The sequence below is a fragment of the Microcaecilia unicolor genome, chromosome 7 (assembly GCF_901765095.1).
Source record: "Microcaecilia unicolor chromosome 7, aMicUni1.1, whole genome shotgun sequence".
Lineage (NCBI taxonomy): Eukaryota > Metazoa > Chordata > Amphibia > Gymnophiona > Siphonopidae > Microcaecilia > Microcaecilia unicolor.
In genome coordinates this window covers 179,648,492-179,674,715 of record NC_044037.1, presented here as the reverse complement: position 1 = coordinate 179,674,715, position 26,224 = coordinate 179,648,492, and the positions used below count along the sequence as shown (strand labels likewise).

The 26,224-nt window shown below is 42.2% G+C and overlaps 1 protein-coding gene across 5 annotated transcripts in view; it reads right to left on the bottom strand.

Annotated features, from left to right (window-relative positions):
* Positions 1 to 26,224, bottom strand: part of CFLAR (CASP8 and FADD like apoptosis regulator) — a 216,857-nt gene that overhangs the window by 22,274 nt on the left and 168,359 nt on the right. For all 5 annotated transcript variants that reach the window (XM_030208689.1, XM_030208693.1, XM_030208692.1 and 2 more), the window contains 2 exons: positions 19,997 to 20,075; positions 3,900 to 4,407 (listed from right to left, as the gene is read on the bottom strand). In XM_030208689.1, coding sequence (XP_030064549.1) covers positions 3,900 to 4,407; positions 19,997 to 20,075 — 587 coding nt within the window. The remainder of the gene's footprint in view (positions 1 to 3,899; positions 4,408 to 19,996; positions 20,076 to 26,224) is intronic.

Here is a 26,224-nt window from a genome sequence, read left to right as displayed (position 1 = left end):
CACAAGTCAGAAGATTAGAAAGATCATGGAACAAGAAAAAAGATGACTCAGCACTCAATGACTGGAAACAACTACAAAGAAAATATAAATACACCATCAGACAAACTAAAAGATCATACTATAAAACCAAAATCGGACCAGACTACAAGGATACACATAAACTCTTCCAACTCGTAAACAAACTATTAAATATTACACCGGTCACGTTAGAACACAGACACAACACAGACACCCCATCAGCGCACAAGCTTGTGAACCACTTCAGCGAGAATATTACAAAGCTACGACTCATGATACCTATCAACACTACTGACTATATAAACCTCCTTGAATGTTTAGATTCTCTACCAGGAGAACTTCCAGCAGACCGAACATGGACTAACTTTGACACACTCTCGATCGACAACATCTCCCAACTGCTTGGAAGATACGCCAAGTCCCAATGCAAATTAGATATCTGCCCTATCAACCTTATAAGATCTGCCCCACAAGAATTCAAAACAGACCTCACGAAGCACCTGAACTACATGCTATAAAATGGTCTATTCCCAAAGGATAAAGGAAACATTCTACTTACACCTCTACCTAAAGACGCAAAGAAAAACACAAATGATTTAACCAACTATCGTCCAGTAGCATCTATTCCTCTGATAACCAAACTCATGGAGGGCTTAGTGACGAAACAGCTCACTAACTACCTAAATAAACACTCAATTCTTCACGAGTCTCAATCGGGATTTCGGTCGAATCACAGCACTGAAACAGTACTAATGACCTTAATGAATAAATTCAAACAAACAATTGCAACTGGCAACAACATACTTCTCTTACAATTCGACATATCCAGCGCCTTCGACATGGTCAACCATGGAATACTATTACATATTGTAGAGTACTTTGGAGTTGGTGGGAATGTTCTTAACTGATTTAGAGGATTCCTGACCACAAGATCATACCAAGTAACAACCAAAGCGGCCATATCAGCCCCATGGACACCTGAATGTGGAGTACCCCAAGGATCCCCCCTCTCACCAACCCTCTTCAACCTAATGATGATACCCTTAGCCAAGTTGCTAGCCAATCAAAACTTCAGTCCTTACATTTACGCAGACAATGTCACGATCTACATCCCGTTCAAACATGATCTAAACAAAATCACCAATGCTATTAACCATAGCTTCCAAATCATGCACTCCTGGGCGGATGCATTTCAGCTAAAAATGCAGAAAAAACACAATGTCTTTTACTCACCTCACAACATAATACCAGCAATTTCACCACACCACACCAAACTATTCCCTCCCCGCCTCAAATACTCTGAAAATTCTTGGAGTTACCATTGACCGTAATCTCACTCTCAAAAACCACGTGAAGAATATAACAAAAAAAGATGTTCTACTCCATGTGGAAACTCAAAAGAGTAAAACCTTTCTTTCCAAGATCCATTTTCCGCAACTTGGTACAGTCAATGGTACTAAGCCACCTAGACTATTGTAACGCACTCTACGGAGGCTGCAAAGAACAGATGGTCAAGAAACTTCAAACAGCCCAGAATACTGCAGCCAGACTCATATTTGGAAAAACTAAATATGAAAGTGCAAAACCCCTACGAGAGAAACTACACTGGCTCCCACTTAAAGAACGTATCGCGTTCAAGATCTGCACGATGGTGAATAAAATCATTTACGGAGATGCCCCGGCCTACATGCTAGACCTCGTGGACTTACCTCCCAGAAATGCAAAAAGATCTGCCCGCACATTTCTGAATCTGCACTTCCCCAGCTGCAAAGGATTAAAGTACAAACTAATACATGCGACCAGCTTTCTTACATGAGCACACAGTTGTGGAATGCATTACCAAATAACTTGAAAATAATTAACGAAATAATTAACTTTCGCAAATCTCTGAAAACCTCTCTCTTCAACAAGGCCTATCACGAGAATCCCTAGCTTAACTATAATACTCCATCCTTATTCGGTCTTCTTTCTATAACTGTTGCTTAGTCTTTTATGTTAGCCTAATCTTTTTGTAACACCAATTGTATCTTTTACCCTGGAATGGCGTGCCATAACAGATCTTTGTAAGCCACATTGAGCCTGCAAATAGGTGGGAAAATGTGGGATACAAGTGCAATAAATAAATACTGCTTTTTGTGGGTAGTATCAAAGCGGTGTACAATAATTAAAATAAAACATTTTTAAAAAGGTAAGGAATAATAATCTAATATAGGAAAGTTAATTGCTGGCCATCAAAAGAGGAGCACACAATTCGGGCATTCCACTTCTGGCAAAAAGTACTCCATGGGACTTTTCAGGATCAGGATTTATTTTCAATCTATTTAGATTGCACCAATCTACCAGCCTATTGAGTTTCTGAGTTGCAGGCTGTATTTCATGTAAAGAATTGTAAATCGACAACAAAGTAATTGATCATCATCAGCATACCCAAATGATGTAAAACTTAAATGATTAAGCAAAACATAACAAAGGAGGAGGAACCAACAATGAGCCCTGAACGACTTCACAAGAAAGAGTGGACTGAGATTGAGAAGTCTTCCACAGAATGACATTGGTACGGAATAAGAAACGACCCAATCATAGACAAAGGAGCTCATTTTCCAAAAAGATCTCAAAAACAGTATAAAGTGGCATTTGGATGTTTTTTTCTCTGAAAAACATCCAAATTGCAATTTTCAAAACTCAGATTTATAACGTTTTCTCTGCAGTACATCCAAATCACAAGGGGGCGTGTTGGTGGCAGAGGGTTGTAGCAGTTTATTCCAAAGCTATGGGCTTTGGACTGAGATCGCTTTCCTAGTGCACTCATGAAAGCTCTCTCTAAATAAGGGCACAACTAAGCGATTTTGGAATGGTGATCTTAGAGTTTTCTGGGTGGAGTAGAGAGTCAGTAAGCAGGAAAGGTATGGGGGCACACCAGAAAGATGGGTTTTATATACCAATAGTATGGTTTTATAAATAAAGTGATGGAGTAGCAGTAACCAATGTGCTGCTTTCAAGAGAGGTGTAACATGGCCAAATTTTTTAGCACCTGTGATTAATTTTATTACAGTGTTCTGTATAACCTGTAGAGGCTGGCTATCGCTGGTCTTGAGACCACTGTACAGTACATTACAGTAGTCGAGTTGGCTGATAACAAGAAAGTGTACTAATATGTTCAAAGCTGGTGGGTGTATTAAAGATTAGATCTGCCTAAGTCTAAAGAAGCATTTCTTAACAGTAGAAATTTGTGGCCGGAAGGAAAGTGTTTCATCCAGACAATATCAGAAGAGAGAGTAGAAGAGATCATATGCAGAACAAATGGTATAAGTTCATGAAGAGACTTTTATAAAAATTGAAGGAATAAGGTCACGGGGGGGGGGGGGGGGGCATAGTACAATTCATTCCTTGAATTGCAGTAGCTAGGTGAGATGCAGAGGGGATGATGCAGGAGGTGAAAGAACTGTTAGGCAGAATGTTTTGAGAGGTAGGTTGAGCCTGCCTGTTATTAGGGAATGTCAAAAAAGTATTTAGCAAGGAAGAATTTTTATTGCAAAAATAATCTGCAAGACCCTGTCCACAGTGGGGAGTAGAGCTTTGTAATTTGCTGCTATTTTACCCTGTTGTTTTAAAGTGCCAATGCCCTTTTCTCTTAAGTAGTGCCTCTCAGCCCCTTAAACAAGAGGTCTCCTACATTAGTATTGTACCCAGTCCCCACCACGCACAAGACTTTATCTTGGGTCTCTTGTGCAGCAAAGATGCATCAAAGGATCCTTGATAATGTTGCATTTCAACAGAATGTACTACTGGAACAAATGAGTATCAAAAGGCTAAACACATTTCAAATAGAAGGATTCCAATATCATGCATGCTACAGTGTGATAATATTTCTAAATGCATACCTTTGATGATCACGTAAAAGCTGGCAAAGAGCGGATAGAAAGTAAGATGGTGAACTGGGAGACCTTTCTAAAACAGATACGTTCAGTTTACACTGGCTCCAAACAATGTCTGCTTCACTGGGAATACTTGAATGTTGAAACCTTCCATTCTCGCTGTTGATATGCTCATTTCCATCCACTTCCACTGAGCTGGCAGCATCCCGATAACTCCTGTGCTCCACATAGTTCTGAATAAAGAAGAGTTTTGGTTTGCCTCTGAGTCCTGGACATGCCTCGCCAGTGAAATAATTCTTCACCCAGTCCAACTGCAATGCAGGTACATCCTGGTCTATGCCAAAAACTGAATGAGAATTTCCTCGACTGACAAGAACGCAAACAAAGCTATCATAGACTCTGTGCTCTGGCATGCTTGCGACATTCTGCAATATCTGTTTCAGGTCTTCAATCCTCACATACATGTCACATCGAACTTTGAAATGAAGAGCTGTAAAGGTTTCCGTGAGCATTCCTACAAAAAATGTAGAAACTAATTACAATCCTAAAGTAGCAGATAAGGCTCACGAATAAATCTGTATATTGGTTTTCAGAGCTGGAACTCTACATTTAAGGTACTAGAAAACAACAGATGTGAGAAATGTCTTGTCCTTATTTAATATATATATATATATATATATATATATATATATATATATATATATACACATACATACATACATACTAGTAGGAAAATTCTGTACAACTGCCCAACACAGAATTTGCATGGAATTCCTATGTGTGTAAATTTTTTTTTAGTTTCTCCTGCAGAATATAGGAGGACAGGAAGGAAAGCAATGGAGAAGAAACCACTGTCCAGGAACAGTTGTGTTCTTTCTGCTCTCATGAAGAGTGAGCAGCATGATGACTAAATTCCTGTGCTATTTTCAAAGTCTCGTAATAACAAACAGGAGTTTGGGCATGGTGTGCCTTAAAGTACAGGGAAAAAAGAAGAGACACCTGTGGAGGCCTACTTAGCATGGCTCAGAATATAGTGAGAAGGAGGAACAGAGGAGCCAGTTGAAGGCTGACAGAAAGATTGGAGAGAGAAGAGTCTAATTGGTTTCACATGGTTACAGAAGAGACAGAGGATGAGCTGGGGAATGAAGGAGAGTGTGTTTTTGGAGGAGATCAGCAAGCAAGTCTGTTGCCTTACACAAAGCATTTCTGGTTTTCTGGGATTTTAATTTTGCTATCTCAGAACCAAACAGAAGCTAGAAGCAGCACCAACTTTAACTCCTTGCATTTCTAGCAAAAACCATGGACACTGCTAAGTTGTCTCAAGTACCGGAAACTACAAGAAGTCAGCATATTACATTTTGTTTAACGATCAGAAAATATTCAATGCAACATGTATGCAATAATAGGGGAAACTGGAGGGGGGAGTGGGAATCATTTTCACATCACTACTGTATTATTTTGATACATATTTATTTAGAATATTTTCAAATTTTAAGATACTGTATACATATTATTATGGGCTCATTTTACAAAGCTATGCTATCATTAACAGCACACTGAATGTGAATAAGCCCATGGAAATAGAATGGGCTTCTTTGCATTCAGCACGCTGCTAATTGGTAGCACAGTTTTGTAAAAGGAGCCCTATTTATTTTTCTTCAATCTTCATAATTAGTTTCTTCGCCCAGAATTTCTCCAGGAATAAAAAATTAAAGAGAGAAGCCACAGAACTTCAGGAATGGAGATAGTTCCTTTAGCAATATTATTTAGTCTATCTCAATATCACTATAAATCCTAAGACTGAGAGATGCAATAAAGCTACCATGAACTGTCTGCTGAACCTACCATACTTTACAATATAAACCTAATATAGGTTTACAATAAGGAGAAATTAAAATATGCAGTAACAGCATTAGTGCACATTATGCACTAGATAAACTGCCTGGTCTTCACAAATTTCTTCTATTCAATGCTAAAAGGGGTATTCCTTTTCCTTTTTGAACTAAGGAACATTTGAACAGCTGAAAATCCCACTTCATTTCAAATGCATTAGAATAGCACAAATAAAATCTCAGGGCAGGTAAAACCTAATGGTTTCTGTAACAAGAAAAATGATACCAGTAAGGTAAATTCTACTTCTTCCACTGCCTCTGTTTTTCCACTGAAAACCTTTACTGTACACACTAAATCTGTGTAATTTAGGGAGTTGAGCATTTTTTGAATAAGCCTAGCCGACTACTTTCAACACACACATACATATTAATCAATTCAACCCATTCAACGGGGGGGAGTGCTCCGCTAGCGCCGCAGTCCTCACTTGCCTACCAGCTTCGTTGACGGACAGACGACCCTCTTCTGCCACCCGGTACCCAGCCTTAAAAAAAAACAAAAAAAAAAACTGTGAAGCGCCTCGCATCTGCTCTGCTGTAAAGCAAGCAAATCGCCTCGTCGCGTTGGCCCTTCAATCACTGTGTCCCGCCCTCGCAGAAATAGGAAGTTACATCAGAGGGCGGGACACAGTGACTGAAGGGCCAACGTGACGAGTCGATTTGCCTGCTTTACAGCAGAGCAAGGCAGACGCGAGGCGCTTCACCGGTTTTTTTTTTTAAAGCTGGGTGCCGGGTGGCAGGAGAATCAGCCTTCAGTTCAGTCCCCTCCCTCCCCTGCAGCCCACAGCCACAGCCACCACACACAGGTACAGGAGCCAACATACTAAGCACAGTCTGCCACCATATACACAGACTGCACACTGTGCAACTAATTTGGGAAACGCAAGCCCAGCTGCCCAGGTAACACAAATGTTTTTTTAAATAGTTACAGTGTAATGCTGGTGGGCTTCAGGGTGGAGGGAGAGATTCGGAAGGGCAAGGGAGATGCCAGACTATGGGGAGATCGGTAGGGGGATAGGACAGGGCTGACACTAGGCTACAGGAAGGGGTGGGGGTAGGGTAGATGCCTAGCTATGGGATGGATGATGGGGAAAGGTAGGGAAGGGCTGATGCCAGGCTACAAGGATATATGGGGGAGCAAGGTAGGGAAGGGAACATACTGGGCTACAGTGATAGATGGGTGGAGGGTAGGGTTGATCCCAGACTATAGGGATGAATGTGGGGGTATGGAAGGGAAGGGCTGATGCCGGGGATGGATGGGGAAGGGAAGGGCTGATGCTGGGCTAGGGGGCTGGATGGGGAAGGGAAGGGCTGATGCTGGGCTAGGGAGCTGGATGGGGGGGGTAGGTCTGATCCCAGACTATGGCACTTTCAGTGCAATTTTCTACTATTAATAAGAATATTCAGGTTAATATTACTAACATGTCTGTGTTACAGAGCCAAATGACTCTTGTGAATCAGAAAGTGGAACAACACTCTGATCAAAAAGTTCTCAATTATTGCATGTTTCATTAATGTCTGAAAATAATTTGTTTTGGTGGAAGGTTGAGAACTTGGGAGAATGTAGCTGTCAGGGTCTCACCTCCATGTTCCTTTACCTCTGTGTCAGGGCCCCATGTGATGCACCCCACTGCCTTCTGCACTGCTCCCTCCTCCAGCCTGCCAACAGCTGCACTGCATGCTCATTTGGGGGAGGCTGGATTCGGGTTGGCACTGCTCAGGCCCACCTCTCACTGACATCATCACTCTGGGCCTTCATCTGCAATTGCTGCTCTCTCTCTTCTGCCTTGCAACAGGTCGTCCTGGTTCCAATGTCCTGCACAGCGTCTGCTTCCAGCACAAGCTTCAGCTTCCATCCCTGATTCCGGTTTCCAGCACAAGTTTCATCTTCCAGTTCTGCTTCAGTTTCCAGTCGTGGTTGTAGCTTCCAGCTTCAGCTTCCAGCCCTGGTTCCAGTTCCCAGCACAAGCTTCAGCTTCTAGCCCTCGCTTCAGCTTCCAGCACAGCTCCTACTTCCAGTCCAGCTCCTGCTTCCAGTCCTGGTTCCAGCTTCCAGCACCGCTCCTGCTTCCAGTTCTGGTTTCAGCTTCCTGCCACTTCTATTGGAGTAATCCCTTTAGCAGGGACTCGCCAGGCAGGCAGGCAATACTGATCCACTATGGTCCAAGGGCTCACTCAGCCTGAAACGTGATAGTAGCAAGGTTTTCAAACCTTGGCTTATTTAATTATTCTAAAGCTCCATTAACTTCACTATGAGACATATTTTAAGCGCTATTTGGCAGAGATACTTCTTTCCTCCTGTATCTCACATATATTATCCCCCAACTACTAAGAGACATTAAATACACAAACTACCTTTGACCCTGCTGTTTATGTGTTAAATGTTTCGGATATTTTGGAGACGTCCGACTCTCAGTCTGTTGTACCAGTGACACTGGTTATAACATTGGCATTGCCTTCTGATCATGATTGGCTCTTGAGTATATTTTTTTTTTTTAAGGAAAAAGAAATTTCCTTTTTGGAGTGAAGTCAGAATGTTTCCTGTGCAAGTTTGTTTAGCACTGAGCAAGAGTTTTTGTTTTTCTCTGCGGTTGTTTGGACTTTGAAGTTAGGGACAGTTCATGAAAGGATTGATTACTTTAAAGGATGCTACATTAAAAGACTACATGAGTATATTTCTTTTCTCTCTTTTTGTTCTGGTGGCTTTTCTTCTTTTTAAAGACACAGTCTAATTTGCCTGTTCTGAAACTGCTGCGGGGAGGGGGGGGGGGGGGGGGTAAGGAAACGATTTAATTTGCATATGCTGGGACTGATACCTAATTTACATAGGCAAACTGGTGAATCAAGGTGATTTCCCTAGGAGAAAAGGGAATTTTATAAAAAACAACAAAGCAGTGGAATCAAATACATTTATTGGAACAATACCCGACGTGGCCACGTTTAGTCCTCAGGCTGCGTCAGGGGTACAAACTATCAAAAGTGTATATAAATATATCATATACACTAATAGTGGGATGAGAACCATTATTCCAAAAATCTAGTTCTACTTATCTGCTACTTCCAACTGAACTGATATGCATTAACGGGTAGATGTGAATTGTTTGTTTACTCTTTCCAAAAATACTAGGACTAGGGGGCATGCGATGAAGCTACAAAGTAGTAAATTTAATATGAATTGTAGAAAATTTTTCTTCACTCAATGTGTAATTAAACTCTGGAATTCATTGACAGAGAATGTGGTAAAGGCGGTTAGCTTAGCGGTGTTTAAAAAAGGTCTGGACGGCTTCCTAAAAGAAAAGTCCATAGACCATTATTAAACTGATTTGGGGGAAATCCACTGCTTATTTCTGAAATAAGCAGCATAAAATGTTTTGAACTTTTTTGGGATCTTGCCAGGTATTTGTGACCTTTATTGGCCACTGTTGGAAACAGAATGCTGGGCTTGATGGACCTTTGGTCTGTCCCAGTGTGGCAACACTTATGTACTTATGTAATATCACTTACAAAAATTTTAAAAAGGAACTGCCAACAACCGAACCTTGTGGCACTCCTCTGGTAACATCCCTTTCCTTAGAGTGATTCTCCACTTACTACTACTCTCTGTCTCCTTCCACTTAACCAGTTTCTAACCCAGTCAGTCACATTAGAGTACATTTCAAGAACACTCAGTTTATTTATAAGTTGTCTATGTGGAACCGTGTTAAAGGCTTTGCTAAAATAAAGTACACCACATCTAGCACTTTCCCTAGATACAAATCTCTGGTCACACAGTCAAAGAAATTAATCAGATTTGTCCAAAAAGACCTACTTCTAGTGAAACCATGCTTCCTCAAGTCCTGCAAACCACTGGATTCCAGAAACCTAACTATTCTCTTCTAGAAGTGTTTCCATTAATTTATTACAGCAGCCAGAGTAACAAGCCTGTAGTTTCCAACCTTCTCCTTACTTCCGCCCTCTCAAATGTGCTAATTCAATGACCCCCCCCCCCCCAACAGGGGCTTAGCTACGGGTGGGCCTGGGTGGGCCCAGGCCCACCCAATCTTGGCTCAGGCCCGCCCAAGCGACGAAGACTGGAACAGCGACTTTTACCCGAAGTCGCAGTGACGAACGGGCAGGCAGCGCTGCGGTAGTAAAAGCAACAAGGAGACTGGTTCGACTCTCCGTCCTTCACTTCCCTCCCTCTGCGTCCCGCCTTCCTCTGACGTCATTTCCTTTCGGGCGGGACGCAGAGGGAGGGAAGTGAAGGACGGAGAGTCGAACCAGTCTCCTTGTTGCTTTTACTACCGCAGCGCTGCCTGCCCGTACGTCGCTGCGACTTCGGGAGTAGACTGGAACGGAAGTTGGCTTGGAGGTGCTGTGAAGGGGGAGGGGGATGGACAGAAACAGGATGGGCAGGGGAGAGAGGAGAATTGCTGGACAACAGGGATGGATGGAGGGGAAAGGGGAGAGGAAATTTGCTGGAGATGGATGGCTAGAGGAGAGGGCAGGGGAGAATGGAGAGTTGCTGGACATGGAGCGGAGGGCAGGGGAAAGAAGAAAATTGCTGGACATGAATGGATGGAGCGGAAAGGGGAGAGAGGAAATTTGCTGGAGATGGATGGCTGGAGGAGAGGGCAGGGGAGAATGGAGAGTTGCTGGACGAATGGATGGAGGGAGGGGAGAGAAGTCAGGAAGGAGGTGCACATGGATAGAGGGGATGGAAGAGAGGAGAAATGCTGGACATGGATGGAGTGGAGGGCAGGGAAGAGAGGAGAAATGTTGGACAAGGATGGAGGTAAGGAAAGACAAAGGAAGGAGATGCACATGGATGGAGGGGAAGGGAGAGAGGAGAAATGCTCGACATGGATGGAGGGGAGGGAAGACAGTGGAAGTAGATGCACATGGATGGAGGGGAGTGAGGAGAAATGCTGGATATGGATGGAGGGAAAACTGCTGAGTTTAAGGGCTGGTTTGGAACACGTTGAGGGCAGATACTGAAACTCGAGGAAGAATAGGGGCAGGGCTACAGATGGTAGACAGGACGCATAAGGACACAGGAGTATGGTGGACATGGTGAGTGAAAAAATATCACATGGAAAGAAGACACTGTGTAAAACAGAAGACACTGGGACCAAAGCGAATAGATCAGACAACAAAGGTAGAAAAAAGTATTTTATTCAGAATTTATTAATTTGAATATGTCATCTTTTGGAAATGTGCATCTGTGATATTTTGCATGTAAGTTTAAATTTTTCTGGTATTGCTGCATGCTGAGTCTGACTTCTTGAGTTAACTTTCCAGTTCAGTATTTTGCCTTCATATTTTTTGATTTCTAGTTCCTTGTGTCATGTCTGTTGTGTCATGTGTTTTTCAAGTGTGATCAAGGTGCAGTATTCTGCTAGCATGTAGTATTTGCAGCCCTTTTTGTTTTGCTTTTTTTCACGAGGTAGTGTATTGGTGTTTTAGAGCCTAGTGTAATTACAGTTCTGCCTTTTCAAGCATAAGGTTGTAGCTCATCCTGTCCTTGGAATTAGTGCTGTTATGGTTTTAAAGATATGAGCGTGTTTTTGCACAAGTTTATGTATAGCATTTTGCAGTGGAGAGATAGTGGGATAATGTAATTATATTTAAAAATATCAATTTTTTCATTAAGTATGTATGTGGTTATACTGATGCAGGGCAGCTGTTGGGCAGACTACTTAGAAATCCATCATCAAGTGAATTCTTAGGCATTATTTTGTAGGATCCCAAGAGACACTACTCATACTTATACAGACAATGCGTGCCCACCCATATTAGCTCTGGGCCCACCCAAAATCTCAGGTCTGGCTACGCCACTGCCCCCCAAGGCAAATATTTGTCCTGGTAAGTAAGCTTCCTTTAGAAAGAAGGGTGGGGGTGGACCAGAGATATTGCCACTAGCAGAGGTCTATCTATTCTCCCTATCCTGTGAATTGTCCTCCAGTCAGTGAGAGGAGTTGGCATGCAACATTTCTTGCCTGTTTCCTCCGCAGTCAAAATTATGTAGGATCTACATGTGGGAGTTTTAAAGGTTTACTATTCCAGTGGGGGGTGTTTAATTTATTTATTTTTTTATAAATAATTCTAGTGGGGGCCCAAGGTGCTTGTTAACTTTGGGCTCACTAAAGGATTAATCTTGCCCTGGACACATGTGTAAGGTGTTGTTCATCTAATGTAATGTGAGAAATTCTTACATGCACTCCCAGCCATACCTTCTCCTCAGAGGAGAAGGTATGGCTGGGAGTGCATGTGTTAGCAGCACATATGATTAACGCATTTGGATCCGACATTTCCGCTTTTCTTTTGGGACCTGATAGTTTCATTCTGCTTCTTTGGGCTTCCAGCTCAAATCAGAACCTACCTCTACTGGGTTACCATGCTACAAGCTACCTGAGGTTTTTCCACCTCTATTTTATTATCTCCTCAACATAGCCCAGCCATCCTAGCAACAATCCTTGGGGTCTACAATCATGGCTTACTGCAAAACATGGCTAATGTGCATTTTAAGTCTAGCCATTAGGTTTTGCTCTTGTGCAACAATACACTTCCCTCCAATACCAGGGTCCATGAACACAGTTTCCCCAGCAGTAACTGGCTGAAGGAGCACAGCGGTGCTACTTAGTCTCTGGGTTAGCCTACAAAAATACTTAACCCCCCCCCCCCCCAAAAAAAAAAAAAAAAAAAAAAACCCAAAACAAAACCAAGTGCTGTAGCAAGAAATGACTTCAAAACAGAACTGCAAGTTCTCTTTCCTGACACTTTTATCATGATCCATTCCGAAAGAATCCTAAAAAAACAAACAATGAAATGGGTAGCACAGCCTGGCTCATGATTTTCACAGGAGAATGAAAAAATAAAAAATGACATTTTTCTACCATAAAAAACAATAGGGACTATGTAGGAAAAACAAAGGACCAGAAATGTTATTCCTACCTTGAAGCAGGAGTAAATATATTCAGGGTGGAAGGTTCCAAGAAATGTTTAACATGCCATGAAATTGGGTGTGTGAATCACCTCTGCTGAGGTCTAGGACAGCACTCCCCTTGTGCCCCAAACAGCTATTTTATGCTCATGCTGAATATATATTTTCTTGTGTTGTTGATTTTACACAAATAAACTAATTTATGAAATCTGGTAAAAATCAGACTTATCTCCAGATATTTGCCAAGCGGAGGCCCAAATCTCCAGAGGTGAATCAAGCCCTTGATCCCTAAGGTGGATATTTTTCAAATCTCAGTTATTACTCATATTCAGATTGCTAGCGTATATATGTATCACATTATTTTAGAACAACTGTATTAATTGAATGATCAGTTGTTTTTTTTAGTCATGGCTTTATTTATTATTTATTTGTTACATTCGTACCCCGCGATTTCCCACTCGAGGTAGGTTCAGTGCGGCTTACATAGTAATAGGGGTTACAGGTATTACAGAAAGAGTACAAGCTGTGGTATAACAGAATAATGATGGAGATATGCAGATAGGTGGGATGGACAAGTAAGAAGGGGGTAGAAGAGGCAGGAAGGGGGAGGTTTGAAATGAGCAAGGGATAAGGGGTGGGAGTGGCCGGAGGAGGAAAAGTTTGAGGGTTAGCATAGGGGAGTTGATGGAAGATGTGGTCTAAGTCATAGTCGTTGTTGAGTGATTAAGTGTTGGGTAAAGGGTTACTTTGGCTAGATATTTGTATTTTATTGATTTATGTTTTTATTGTAATCTGCATAAGCAGTACGACAGAAAGGTGGAATATAAATTGATACATTTTAGGGCTGTTCATTTAAGGCCTCATAACCCTATCAATCGCATTAAAAATGTTAACTTACGCCGATAATTTTAACTCGATTAATCGCACCGTGCTGCTCTCTCCTACCGCTGCCCCCTCCCTCCCCCATGCTCCTACAGCTTGTTCTCTCCTACCCGCCACTATACACTGGCAGCCTTTTTTCTCTCCTGCCACCCCGCTCTGACATCTCATCCCACCCGCCACCCTCCGAACTTGCCTTGTACACACAGCAGCATTAAGCACACGCTGCTCCACTCCTCTCTGTAACTGGAGACCTCCCTCTCTAGCATCCCGCCTTCTCTGATGAAACTTCCTGTTTCCTGCTGCAGGAGCCAGACACTACAGAGAGGAGAGGAGATGGTGCCCACAGGGTAGGAGAAGAGGCCAGAGGAGATGATGCTCATGGAGGGGAGGGGAGGAGAGACAGAAGGAGAGAGAGATGGTGCCCTTGGGTGAAGGGGAAGGGAAGGGATAGAAACAAGATAGATATAAGGAGGAAGAAAAATGCCAGAAAGTTGAATGTGAAAGATGTTATAGGGGAACAAGTGAAGAAGAGAGGAGAGAAAAGAAATGGTGAGGAGAGAGGAGGCCCTGAAAATAGAGTTCAGAGCACAGACAGAGGAACAGAACCAGAGAAAGAGACTACGATGATTAGAAAAATAAAATCACCGGACAACAAAGGTACGAAAAATGATTTTATTTTCAGTGTCGTAACCGAAGCACAAAATGTCAGTTTTGAGAATTGACATCTGCAGTCTATATTTTGCACTATAAAGGTGAAAATGTGAGGGAGACACTTTATGTGATTAATCAAGCGATTAAAAAATCTATGCACGATTAATCGTGCCATTGGACCTTTAATCGGTGTTGAGCGTGCGATCAAAACTTTAATCGGTGGACAGCCCTAATAAATTTATTCAAATAAGATGTGCTCCAGTAATTAAGTCAGCCACATTGCTTCCAGTTTTGTTAATCTCAGTCTATCTATTTGTAAAAAGAAACAGGATGTGTTTCTCTTACAACGTAATACTGTTTGTCTGGACGCTGTTTGCCTAAGCAAATGAGATGTCTCCTAAAAATGTTAGGCACACACTGTGCAAGAAAAATTCCTCTCTCAATAAGGCCCAGTCTCAGTTATTTTACTCCGTTTCCCTCTTTCTCCAAGGGAATTAGATGTGTTTTTATTCTTTTCAACCAAAAAAAGAAGTTGGAAAGAATTATATAAAAAGGGACATCGCTCACATGGGACACTTATACAGCTTGTGGGCTGATGCTTGAAATGTAACGCCAGCGCTAAAGGCGATTAGTGCCAGACTAGCACTGGCTTTAAGTGAGCGCAGAATGCTCAGAAGACTCTAGAATGGGAGACAATGTGCATGCCAAAGATTAGCGCAAATAGTATACAAACAGTCAAAATGTAGTTAATGTGGTCATTTCCTATTCCTTCCCAATGCTCAGAGAACAGAGCACAAAACAAAGTTGCCCTTACCACTGAATACCTAAAGCCAGTTCAGAGCAGGTGTTAGGGTTTGAAGAGAGGATTTGTCATAATTCTTTCTTTAAAATCTGATGTTTTTTATTTAATTTGGAAGCAGAAGGAAGCCCATGCAAGCCCCTAAGCACTGGTAATGAGAGACGAATGTGTGTGAGTCAGAGCACACATTGGTGCCTGCTTCCTGTGCTTAAATATAAGCCTTCCAAGTAAAAAAAAATTGAAAAGCTTATATTTAAAGATGCAGAAAAGAGTTTGCCTGGCGCACGCACACATGAGCTGGGCTCACCGCAAAACTCTTCTGCGCAAATGCCAAGCACCCCCCCCCCCCCCCAATGCATTCAATTTTTATAGTGCACATATAATTTGAATACTATTTCCTTTGAGTACTGACAAGCTAGTTTTCTGTGTTGTTCCAGCAGCATGGGTTCTGCGCTGTTGGCTTTACTGTGGGAGTTCTGCGCATCAGCCCATTGGTGAGGTCAACAATTACATACCTCATCTAGATGATAGATATAGTCTATTTTGCTATCTTATTGTACTGATTTCAAGCTTAGTCCACAACACTGTGCAGTATGTATCACTATGGGGGGAGGGAATAAAAAGTTTATATTGTTAAACAAACTAACAAAAAAAAAAGAATTATACAAAAAGGGTTGAAAATATCTGTCTGTGGGCAAAATAACTCTCCAAAATTTTAGCAGAATGGGATTAAACTTGGCATGAGGGAAAAACAGGCAAAAAAACAAATTAAAAAAATGAATCAAATCGGATTGCGGTTCCAGAGAAATAACAACTCCCCCCCCAATGTATTTCTATGGAAGAAGGAATTCCAGCTTCTTTATCATAGACATATTAGCAGAATAGGATCTAACTTGGCATGTGGAAAAAAAACTGTAAAAAGATGTATTTGAGCTAAAAAAAAAATGGGCCAAATCAGACTGGGGTTCCACAGAAATAAATGCCCTCAAAAATGGCCCAATGCATTTCTAGGTAAAAAAGTGTAGCAAAAACAAAGTAGTGGGAAATAAACCAGGCTAACCAGAGACAAACGAGGAAACTTCAGTTCATTGTGCACAATTTATTGGTGAAGACTCAACACAGTACTGTGTTTTGGCTGCATCAGGAGTCTTTAAATAGAATGCAAAATCATCAAATGGTAGAAGTAAGAAAACGAAACAACGTAGTCTTAAAAAGACCTTTAAGTAGAAAATACGTGGATTCAAAGTTGAGCTGAAGATTCTTCGTTTGTCTCTGGTTAGCCTGGTCTATTTCTCACTTCTTTGTTTTTGCTGTTGTTTCCTTGTGGGGTTTCGGTGTTCCTCCGCCCCAGCAAATTCTCACCAAATAGGTAAAAAAAAAAAAAAAAAAAGAGTACCAGCTTTGGTAGCATAGAAACAGAGTTAAATATAGCAGCTGAGAACAAAGCAAAGCAGTTTAAAATGTGGAATTCCCTACCCTTCCAAATCCTAAAACTGTTCCTACTCCCAAAACCCTTCCTTGCAACTGCTCCCAACAGTCCAAGAACTACCCCCCTGCAACTGTCCCACCACCTCACAATCTGCTCCATTCCAAGAAACTACCTCCACAACTGCAACACCATCCCACAAACTGTACCATCCCCAAAATACCCTCTTGCAACTGGCTCCCACTATACTAACTGCCCTATCCCCCAACTATCCACTGAAACTGCCCACCACACAGAAATATTCACTGTAACTGCCATAACACCAAAATGTCTCACCCCCTAGAACTACCCCCTGTAAATTCCTCCACTCCAAAAACTACTCCAAAATCTACCCCCTTGCAACAACCCTATCATGCTACAAACTGCCTCACACCCAAAATCCAACCCCAACAACTACCCTACTACCAAAACCTACCCTATCAGAAACTGTCCCAACACCCTACAAAGTGCTCCAACACCAAAATCTATCTCCTGCAACTGTCTCACCACCTGTCCCATTCCCAAAATTAATAACCCACAATTACCCATACATGTATCAAATTGACCCTACCCCCTAACATTAGCTGCCCAGCTACCTCCCCCCCCCCCAGAAATAACACAAGTTCAACATACACACACAAACATACAACACAGAACTGAGATATACACACACAAAAAACACATGCAGAACCCACAAATACAAGCATAGGGAATGTTAATAATTCCCTATCCCTTTACTTCATTTCCTTTGTTGGAAATTCTACTGGGAAAACTACATCAAGAATCAGATAGTTTTCTTATTGGTTGCTATGTTTATTGCCATACTAGTAAAAAAGGCCCGTTTCTGTGAGAAATGAAACGGGCGCTAGCAAGGTTTTCTTCAGAGTGTATGTTTGAGAAAGAGTGTGTGGGAGAGATGGAGTGTGTGTGTCAGAGAGAGAATGAGAGAGAGAGAAAGAGTGTGTCAGTGTTTGTGTGTGAGAGTGTGTGTGATGAAAGAGGTGGTAGCAAGTGTGTGTGTTTGTGACAGACAGAGAGTGAGTGAGTGTGTGGGAATGAGTGTGTGTGCCAGGGTGCCCACCCTCCCCCAAGGTGGCCCCCTTCCCTCCGTGGTCCCTGTCTGCCAGATGCAAGTGTGTGTTTGTGACAGAGAAAGTTAGTGTGTGCAGTGTGTTTGTGAGAGAGAGAGTAGGTGTGTGTGTGCTTTCGTCCCTCTGCCTCTCTCCCCACCTCCTACTCCTCCTGTAGCTTTTCGTGGCTGCTAGCCCTGATGTGTGCTCCTGCTGCTCCTGCAGCTTTCCGTGGCTGCTATCAGTGATGTTTCCCCGACGCACCTCCCCCCCTCCGAGATCGATGCAGGCATCGTTTTCAACTGATTCACCTGACTGAAGTACTCCTGATTGTAAAAGATGCACAGAAAAGCAGAGGGCAGGCTGGTCTTGAGCCTTCCCCTGCTCTCTCTGCGTCCCGGCCAACAGGAAATGAGGGCGGGGCGCTGAGAGAGCAGGGGAAGAGTGAAGGCGAGCCTGCCCTGTGCTGTTCTATGCTTCTTTTACAATCAGGAGGACACTTCAGTCAGTCAAGTGAATTAGTTGAAAGTGATGCATGCGTCGACCTCGGGGGGTGGGGTGGAGGATTCGCGTGGACCTGGTGGGGAGGAGGTGCATCGATTTGGGGGGGGGGGAGTGCGGTGGTAAGTGCGAGCTGTGCACCCGCTCCTCCTGTCGCAGCGGTGGGGCGCTTCCTTTTGAACACAGCTGACATCGGATGGAGGAAAGGGGGGCGATGTGTGAATCCGCTGCTGCTGTCGGTGCGGTGGGCGACTTCCTTTTTAATAGAGCTGACGACGGAGGGGGGGTGCAGCGGCGATGTGTGAGGCGGGCATCTGTGCTGCTGTTGCTGCAGTGGGCCGGTTCGTTGTGTAGACAGCTGACGTGGAGGGTGTGCGTCGGTCGCTGTTTGTTGTTGCAGGGGGGTGGAGCGTTGGGGTTGGTGCGCGTGGGGGGGGGGGGGTGGAGCGTCGGAGGGTGGTGGAAGTGGGGATTGGTTGAGTGTCATAGCCCTGCCCTCGACGTCATAACGTTAGGACGCGAGGGCGTGGCAGACACTCATGGGGAAAAATTTTGGTATCTGCCACCTCAAAAACGGAAGTGGCAGCTTCATTTAGAACGTTGGGGTTGCGAATTATGTGCGGAAGGGGCGTGGCTGAAGGCGGGTGTATGAGTGAGAGTGAGTGGTGCATGAGTGACAGTGAGTGTCCCTGCCACAGAGTGAGCTTCAAATCTCACAGGTGAGATTTATTTATATAGATAATATCTGTAACTTTGGTTGGGCCAGGTTAAATCACTGGCACTTTGCAATGTTTTGTGTCTGTGTGGAGATTTATTTTTTTTTTTTGGGGGGGGGGGGGGAGGATTCAGGAGGTTAGGACTGCTAACAGTCTGGCTCTTTTTTTCCATATATCAGAACAATTTAACATTAATGCCCATAAAGAAGAAGGATGGGTAATCTATCTGGACATTCTTAAGAGTCTGAAACCTCTATCTGGCGTCATTTTCCAGCCCTGCTCTGCTCCCCACCACTTTCTATTGTCTGGACCCTACATAGTCTTTGCTGCTAGTTACAAATGAAGCATGCAGAGAAGGCTCACTTATTGCCAGGGGTGGGGGCAAAGAGTGAGCCTGCCCTGCCATCTTCCACTGTAACTAGCATCAAAGACAATGGAAACGCAGTGGGGTGGCGGACACGAAGGCAGTTCCAGTCACAGGAAGTGAAGAATGATCTAGAGGAAGTTTCGTGAAGTTTCTGCATGTGGTAGGTGGCATAAGAGAAATGAACCCTCTCCAAAAAGCGCCATAATGCACTTCTTTAGTAGAAGCAGTTCCAACAGCTGTGGTATAAAGTGATTCACTATAACATGACGTCCAACAAACTGTCCTCACCTCTTATCGCTTCTCTTGATCACAGGCACACAGAAAACAAACACACATGAAGGGACATACACAAACATGTACATCCACCCCTCCCCAACACAAATGCATTTACATGCAGAGGAGTTACAAAGAATACCACTTCCCATTCGTTATTGTATATTTGAAATAGAGAGACTGTACCAACCTTAGAGAGCTGATCTTATCCTGCACAGATTAGTCCATGCAATAAAGTGTCTGTCAGTCTCAGAAAGTTTTCAATTCTACTTACAATGAACAGGAAATCTTCCGTCTGAAAAAACGCCTATCCTTGGATAGCTTGGAGTTTACACCAATGAAAAGGTCATGCCAGAAATCTCCCCTAAGTTCACTCTCCAGGAAGATCTATAAGATACTACAGTAGGAGAGAAAAATCCTATACACACAGGGTATATTCTCTAGACAAAATCTGTCAGTGCAGCATTATATATTTCATTATAGCAGGGGATGCCAGCTGTTAAAACTATTGCTCCTGCATGGAGTATATACAACACTTTTACAGTTTTATTAGTTCTGATAGACTTACCACCATCATTGCCAATGCAGTCAATAATCACGCAGATTCCCAAGGGCTGAGTTTGCATTCTGTACCTGTCACCAAACCACTGTCAGACATAAGACAAATGTAAGTTCTCTGTTCTTCTTCCTCTCTGTTTCAAATAATAATAATAATAATAATAATAAAACTGTATTTATAATCCACATTATCTAGTAATTCTAAGTGGCGTACACTTTTACATACATATTAAAATTATTTTAAAAAAACAGACTAATAATCAATCATATTATACCAACTTAAGAACAATGTCATTAAGTATCCTGTTTCAACCATATGCAAAATAAAAATATTAATTTCATCACTCCTGCATCCCATAGGCTTGATGGAAAAGATAGGTCTTCAACTCCTGCTTAAACTGGGTAATATCTTGCACAGACCTGAACTCAAGGGGCAGTGTTCCACAATTTAGGACCAAGTCAGTGAACTATCCTCACTTTTTTGACCCACCATTTCAACCAGAACCAGGCTGTCTTAATATGTATTATTTATTTATTTCATTTGTATCCCAAAAGATCAGGTTCAATGTGGCTAACAACTTATTGTAATTAACAGTAGAAAAAGTGATGCAGGATAGTATACATTAAGTAGTAATAAAAAAATAAATGAGGATTGAGTAATTACAATATGTAATATGGAAATGAATGCTATTTGCAAAAAAGTAACAATTTATAGTCATCCATGTATAACAACAATTAGAATGGAACTGAGAAATTGAATACTTGAACAATTAGGGGTTTAAATTAATTATGATTATCCATGAGAAACTGCTTAAACAGAGAGGCTTTAAGGTATTTCCAGAATATCAAATAATTAGGTTCCCATCTGGTGAATTTTGGGAGGGAATTCCACCATTTGGTACAGAGGTAAGAGAATCCGGACATGTAGATCACATTTTTGCAACTGGGATAGTGGAGGGTTAGATAATCTCTTGAACCAGGGAGAGCTTTGCAAAGGGGGAGATTAATTAAAGGTTGCATATAATCAGGGGTTAAGCTATACAGAGTTTTGAAAACAAATGCACGTATTTTGATTGTTATTCTGGCTTTGATTGGGAGCCAGTGTAAATTTATAAGCAAAGGGGCTTCACTTTCAAATCTCATAGCCTTGTAGACTAATCTGGCTGCTGTATTTTGAGCTGTCTGCAGTTTTTTCAATGAAGATTCCTTAAAGCCAGCATAAATAGCATTACAATAATCAAAGTGTGATAACACTAATGTTTGTACTAAGGTTCTAAACATATCCTTAGGGAAGAGATGCCTGATTCTTTTTAGTTTCCATATTGCTTTAAAGGTTTTTGTGATGACTGCTTGGACTTGGATGTCAAATAATATGTAGGAATCAATTATTATACTAAGTATTTTTAGTTGGGACTCCAATGGATAAGTTACATTATCAATTGTGAAGTTGTGACAGTTTATGACACGGTAAGAGTTAGATAATAACAGAAATTTTGTTTTCTCTCTGTTCAATTTTAGTTTAAAGGTGGAGGCCCAATTCTCCATCAGGTCTAGACCAGATTTGATGATAGATAGCACTTCTTCAATAGAATATTTGAAAGGGATATAGATGGTTATGTCATCCGCATAAATAAAATTATTATAAACTATGGGCATTCAGCACCTTTCCTAAGGCCTAGTGGTTAGAGCACTGGTCTTGACATCCAGAGGTGTTCAGCTCAAATACCACTACTGCTTCTTGTGATCTTGGGCAAGTCACTTAACCCTCCATTACCTCAGGTACAAAACTTAGATTGTGAGCCCTCCAGGGACAGGGAAATATCCAGTGTACCTGAATGTAACTCACCTTGAGCTACTACTGAAAAAGGTGTGAGCGAAATTCAAATAAATAAATAATATTGAATAAGATGGCTGAAAGGAGGGATCCCTGTGGGACTTTGCAGTCTGGAACCCATTGGTGGGGGGCGGGGGGGGGGGGGGGGGGGAGATGGAATTAGGAAATTTGACTTGATAGGATCTAGAACTTTAAAATCCTTGGAATCAATTTAGGACAGACCCTCCTATACCTAAGTTGTCCATTAGTGAAAGTAGCAAATTATGATCTACCACATCGACTGCACTTGACATATCTTATTGCATAAGGATGATCTTCCTGCCTAGGCTAATTTCTTTCCTGAAGTTAGCAATTAATGTAGTTAGGAATTTCTGTGCTGAACTTGGGTCTGAAGCCAGATTGTGTATGGTGAAGAAGAGAAAAGGAAAAGAAAGGGAAATGGGACTTGATATACCGCCTTTCTGAGGTTTTTGCAACTATATTCAAAGCGGTTTGCATATATTCAGGTACTTATTTTGTACCAGGGGCAATGGAAAGTTAAGTGACTTGCCCAGAGTCACAAGGAGCTGCAGTGGGAATCGAACTCAGTTCCCCAGGATCAAAGTCCACTGCACTAACCACTAGGCTACTCCTCCAGATAATCCATAAGTTGGTGAGTGACTATACCCTCAATCACCTTTACTAGTAAAGGGATAGAGGCCACTGGCCTGTAATTTGTTACATCATTTATTTTAGCCAGTGGATTTTTAGGGATAGGGTTAACATTATGGACCCTTTTTCTTCAGGGAAATGAACTAAGAACAGAAAAAGAGAGATATGGGATCTTAGTGATTCTACAAACAGGTTAGGTGACGCTTTTAATAGAAAACTAGGGCAGGAATCCAGTACACAGTTAGAAGATGAATATTTCAATAGAAAAGATTTCACCACGGAGAATGAAGGGGGAGAGAATGATGACCAATATCTATCAGTTTTGATACCAGTGAGGTTGTGTGTCAGTTCATTCATGAATATCATAGGGTCTCCTTTAAACATTTATAACATCATCTCTAATTTTTATGATTTTCTGCACAAAATATATAAATTATTGGGTAGCAGATGGAGCATATTCGTTGGAGGTAGTAATAGCTTGGGCATCTAAGAGGGTGTTGACTATATTGAAAATACATTTGGTATTGAAAGGATCAGTTGATATTAGATTTCCATAATAATTTATTTTGGTCTTTTTTATTGTATATTTATAGAGTCTTAGAGCTGATTTCCAATGTAATTTACGAGTCCTTTTACTAAGGTGCGCTGAAAAGTGGCCTGCGCTGGTGTAAATGCATGTATTGGACGCACACAGGTCCATTTTTCAGTGCACCTGCAAAAAAGGCCTTTTTTTAGGCTGAAAATGGATGTGCGGCAAAATGAAAATTGGCGCGCATCCATTTTGGGCCTGAGACCTTACCACCACCTATCCACTTAGCGGTAAAGTCTCACACATTAACTGGGCAGTAATCGTCAGCGTGCGTACAATGCCGATTACCGCCCAGTTAGCACCATGAGCTGAAAATATGTTTTACCGTGCACATAGTGGATGCACATAAAAAATTTTATTACGCGGTAGCCGGGCTGTAGTTCCGAATTGGTGCATGTTGGGCGTGCATAGACGCCTATGCGGTTTAATAAAAGGGGCCCCTTATTTTCTTGTTTTAGACGTTTGCCATTTTCTTTCACGCTGCCTAAATTTTCATTTGTTGCATAGGATGTCTTTATTGAACCAGATGGATTGGCTGTTTTTTGATTTAGATTTCATTTTTATTGGTGCCATGGAGTCTAGTATTAATTTATTTAATACATCCCAATCTTTTATGAATGTTAATGAATTAGACATGGATATGAGTTCAGTATCTTGTACGTTCGACCAGAAGTCATCAATTTCAATCCTTCCTCTAGACTTAAAGAGGGAGGGTGGACTTGGGGGTGAGTGTCTTTCAACAAATCTAGCCAATTTAAGATGAATACTAATTTGTAATGACCTGACCATAGGGTTGGTTCCCATGAAGTATCAGATATAGATAAGGCTAATGAGTTGTTAAATCTATAAGCAAAAAGATCAAGAAAGTGATCTTTCGAATGGGAGACAGGGTGTGTGGGTGTAAAAAATTCCAGGAGGATAAGAAATTCAAAAACTCCTTTGTGTTGGAGTTTGCTAGGTTATCTAAGTGCAGGATAATAACTCCTAATAGGATGATATTAGGATGGTTGACCCAGATATCTGAAATAAAATCAAAGAGGTCATCCTCCGCCAGATGCTAATTTCCAGGTGGACGATAAAATAGGCAAATACAAAGTTGCTCTGATAAAGTAGTGTCAATAACATTGCAAGCAAGTATTTCAAGGTTTGAGGAGGAATTACTAGAGAATAACTCTATGTTGAAGAAGGATTTGTATATTGATAAGCCACCACCTTTTTTATTGTGTCTATAGAGACTGAAGATCTTATAACCTGGTGGACACATTCTCCTTTCATGCCTTCCTCCTCAGCCCTGGCCAATTTGGGAAATAGAGGCAACTGTCTCCTAACGCAGCAGAGGAAGCTTGTTAGTGAGGTTCCATTGGCAGCGTTGGGATATGGTGCTGCAACTACCCTGCCTGGGATTTTGCAGGGTGCAAGTGAGACCCCTCCGATTATGGGGATTCGAGTTTCTGAACCACAGTCTGAAGCTGAGCAAGCAGCACAGGAAGTTCCCAGCTTTGCTTTCACCTCGAAGAGGCCAGCCACAATCTCGCTGGACTCTATTTAGATTGCTATTGAGGAGCTGGGTAAGCTTTTATCCTCACAGTTTCAAGCTCAGTCTGCATTTTTATATAAATCTGTTTATTAAAGTGACAACAGTAAATATAACAACATTTCCAGTACATATTTTGTTATAACAGACAATAAATCCTAAAGAGCAGCGAAATCCTACCTCTTAATCCTCCTCAAAGAAAATAAATAAATAAAAATAAATCAAAAGTAAGTATTCTACTGCGTGCCGTGGGAGTTAAGGAAGCCCAAAAAGGTTCCCATAATGCACAGAACCTTTGCCCTCTCGCAGAGTCCAAGTCTGATTGATCACAACGCTTCACAGAAGCTTGCATAATCATTAAGGAGTGCCATTGAGCCAGAGTTGGAAGCTCCATTTGAAGCTACTTCTGCAAAATACATTTTAAGCCAAATTTAACCAAAAAATATAGTTCGATGTAAAAATCCTGAGTACCCCTTTGGCAGGGGTCAGGCAATATCAAACAGCAAATAGAGATAATGCTCAGGATGTCCATCACAACCTCCAGAACCCGATTATAAGAACCCCCAACTGCTGCCAAAAAGAGTTAATCACTGCACACAACCAGAACATGTGCCCGAGTGTAGCACTGACATTTGGGGCAGACATCCAATGATGCAAGATGAAGAGACAATGGGATAAACACTCAAGTTTATTACTGTAGTACGTGAGACAGATATATACTGTAGCTGGGTCGCCCATCCAGGACCCAGCCAGGCTCGACCTGCTTAGCTGCCTCTTCCTCCACACGACTGTTGCCTTCACTCCACAGCAATCTGGCTCCTCTGAGCCTTGGCTCCAGGCCCTGCGAACTCCCAGGACTTCCTCCTCCCTCCGTTCCTTTCACAGAGGCGCATTCAAAGCCCAATGTTTATAAGTAAGAGCTTTTATTTTCTTGCTTCAAATCAACAAAACACCCTTCACTCCAGGTTGTTTAGGCTAGCAGCCCAGAGCACAATTCAGGTTCAAAAACAGTCCATATAACTTCAAACTCAGGTTCAAAACAGTCCATATAACTTCACTTCCCTTTAGCTCAGATTACTTCACTTAGGGAACAGTACAACATCAGAGGGAAAAACCCAATAGCTTGGTAGGTTGCAGCCCAGACCTTTTTAGTATGAAACAGTTTACACAGTCTTTCTTGTACCTTCTTACAGCATGGTTACACAGCTTTATTCCCACCTGGTTCGGGCTGGGTTTTCAATTGTGCCCAGCTCTCTTTCTCTCCCACAGGCTGCACCTGTTTCCTCTTTAGTAGAGATTTCCCCCAGTGCCTTAGCCGCTCTCCTCCGGTCTTCCATCAGTCTCTCCAAGGTACAGCTAGCCACCCTCTTACAGCAGCTTTTTGGGTTTGAGCCAGGGCTCCAATCTCCATCTGTTCCTCCTCTAGCCCTTCAGTAATCTCCATTTTATCCTCCTCTCCAACTTCCCCCGCCCCCAATCTCTCCAGCTGGCCCTCATCACCTTCCTCAGAGACCATTTCCCAATCTTCTATCTCCTCCCCTAACTCTTGCACAGCCGGGTGGGGAAGAGAAGGATTCTGGGACTGGTAGTTCCTCCCCTTCTTCCTTAACCCATCCAACCTCTCTGCCTT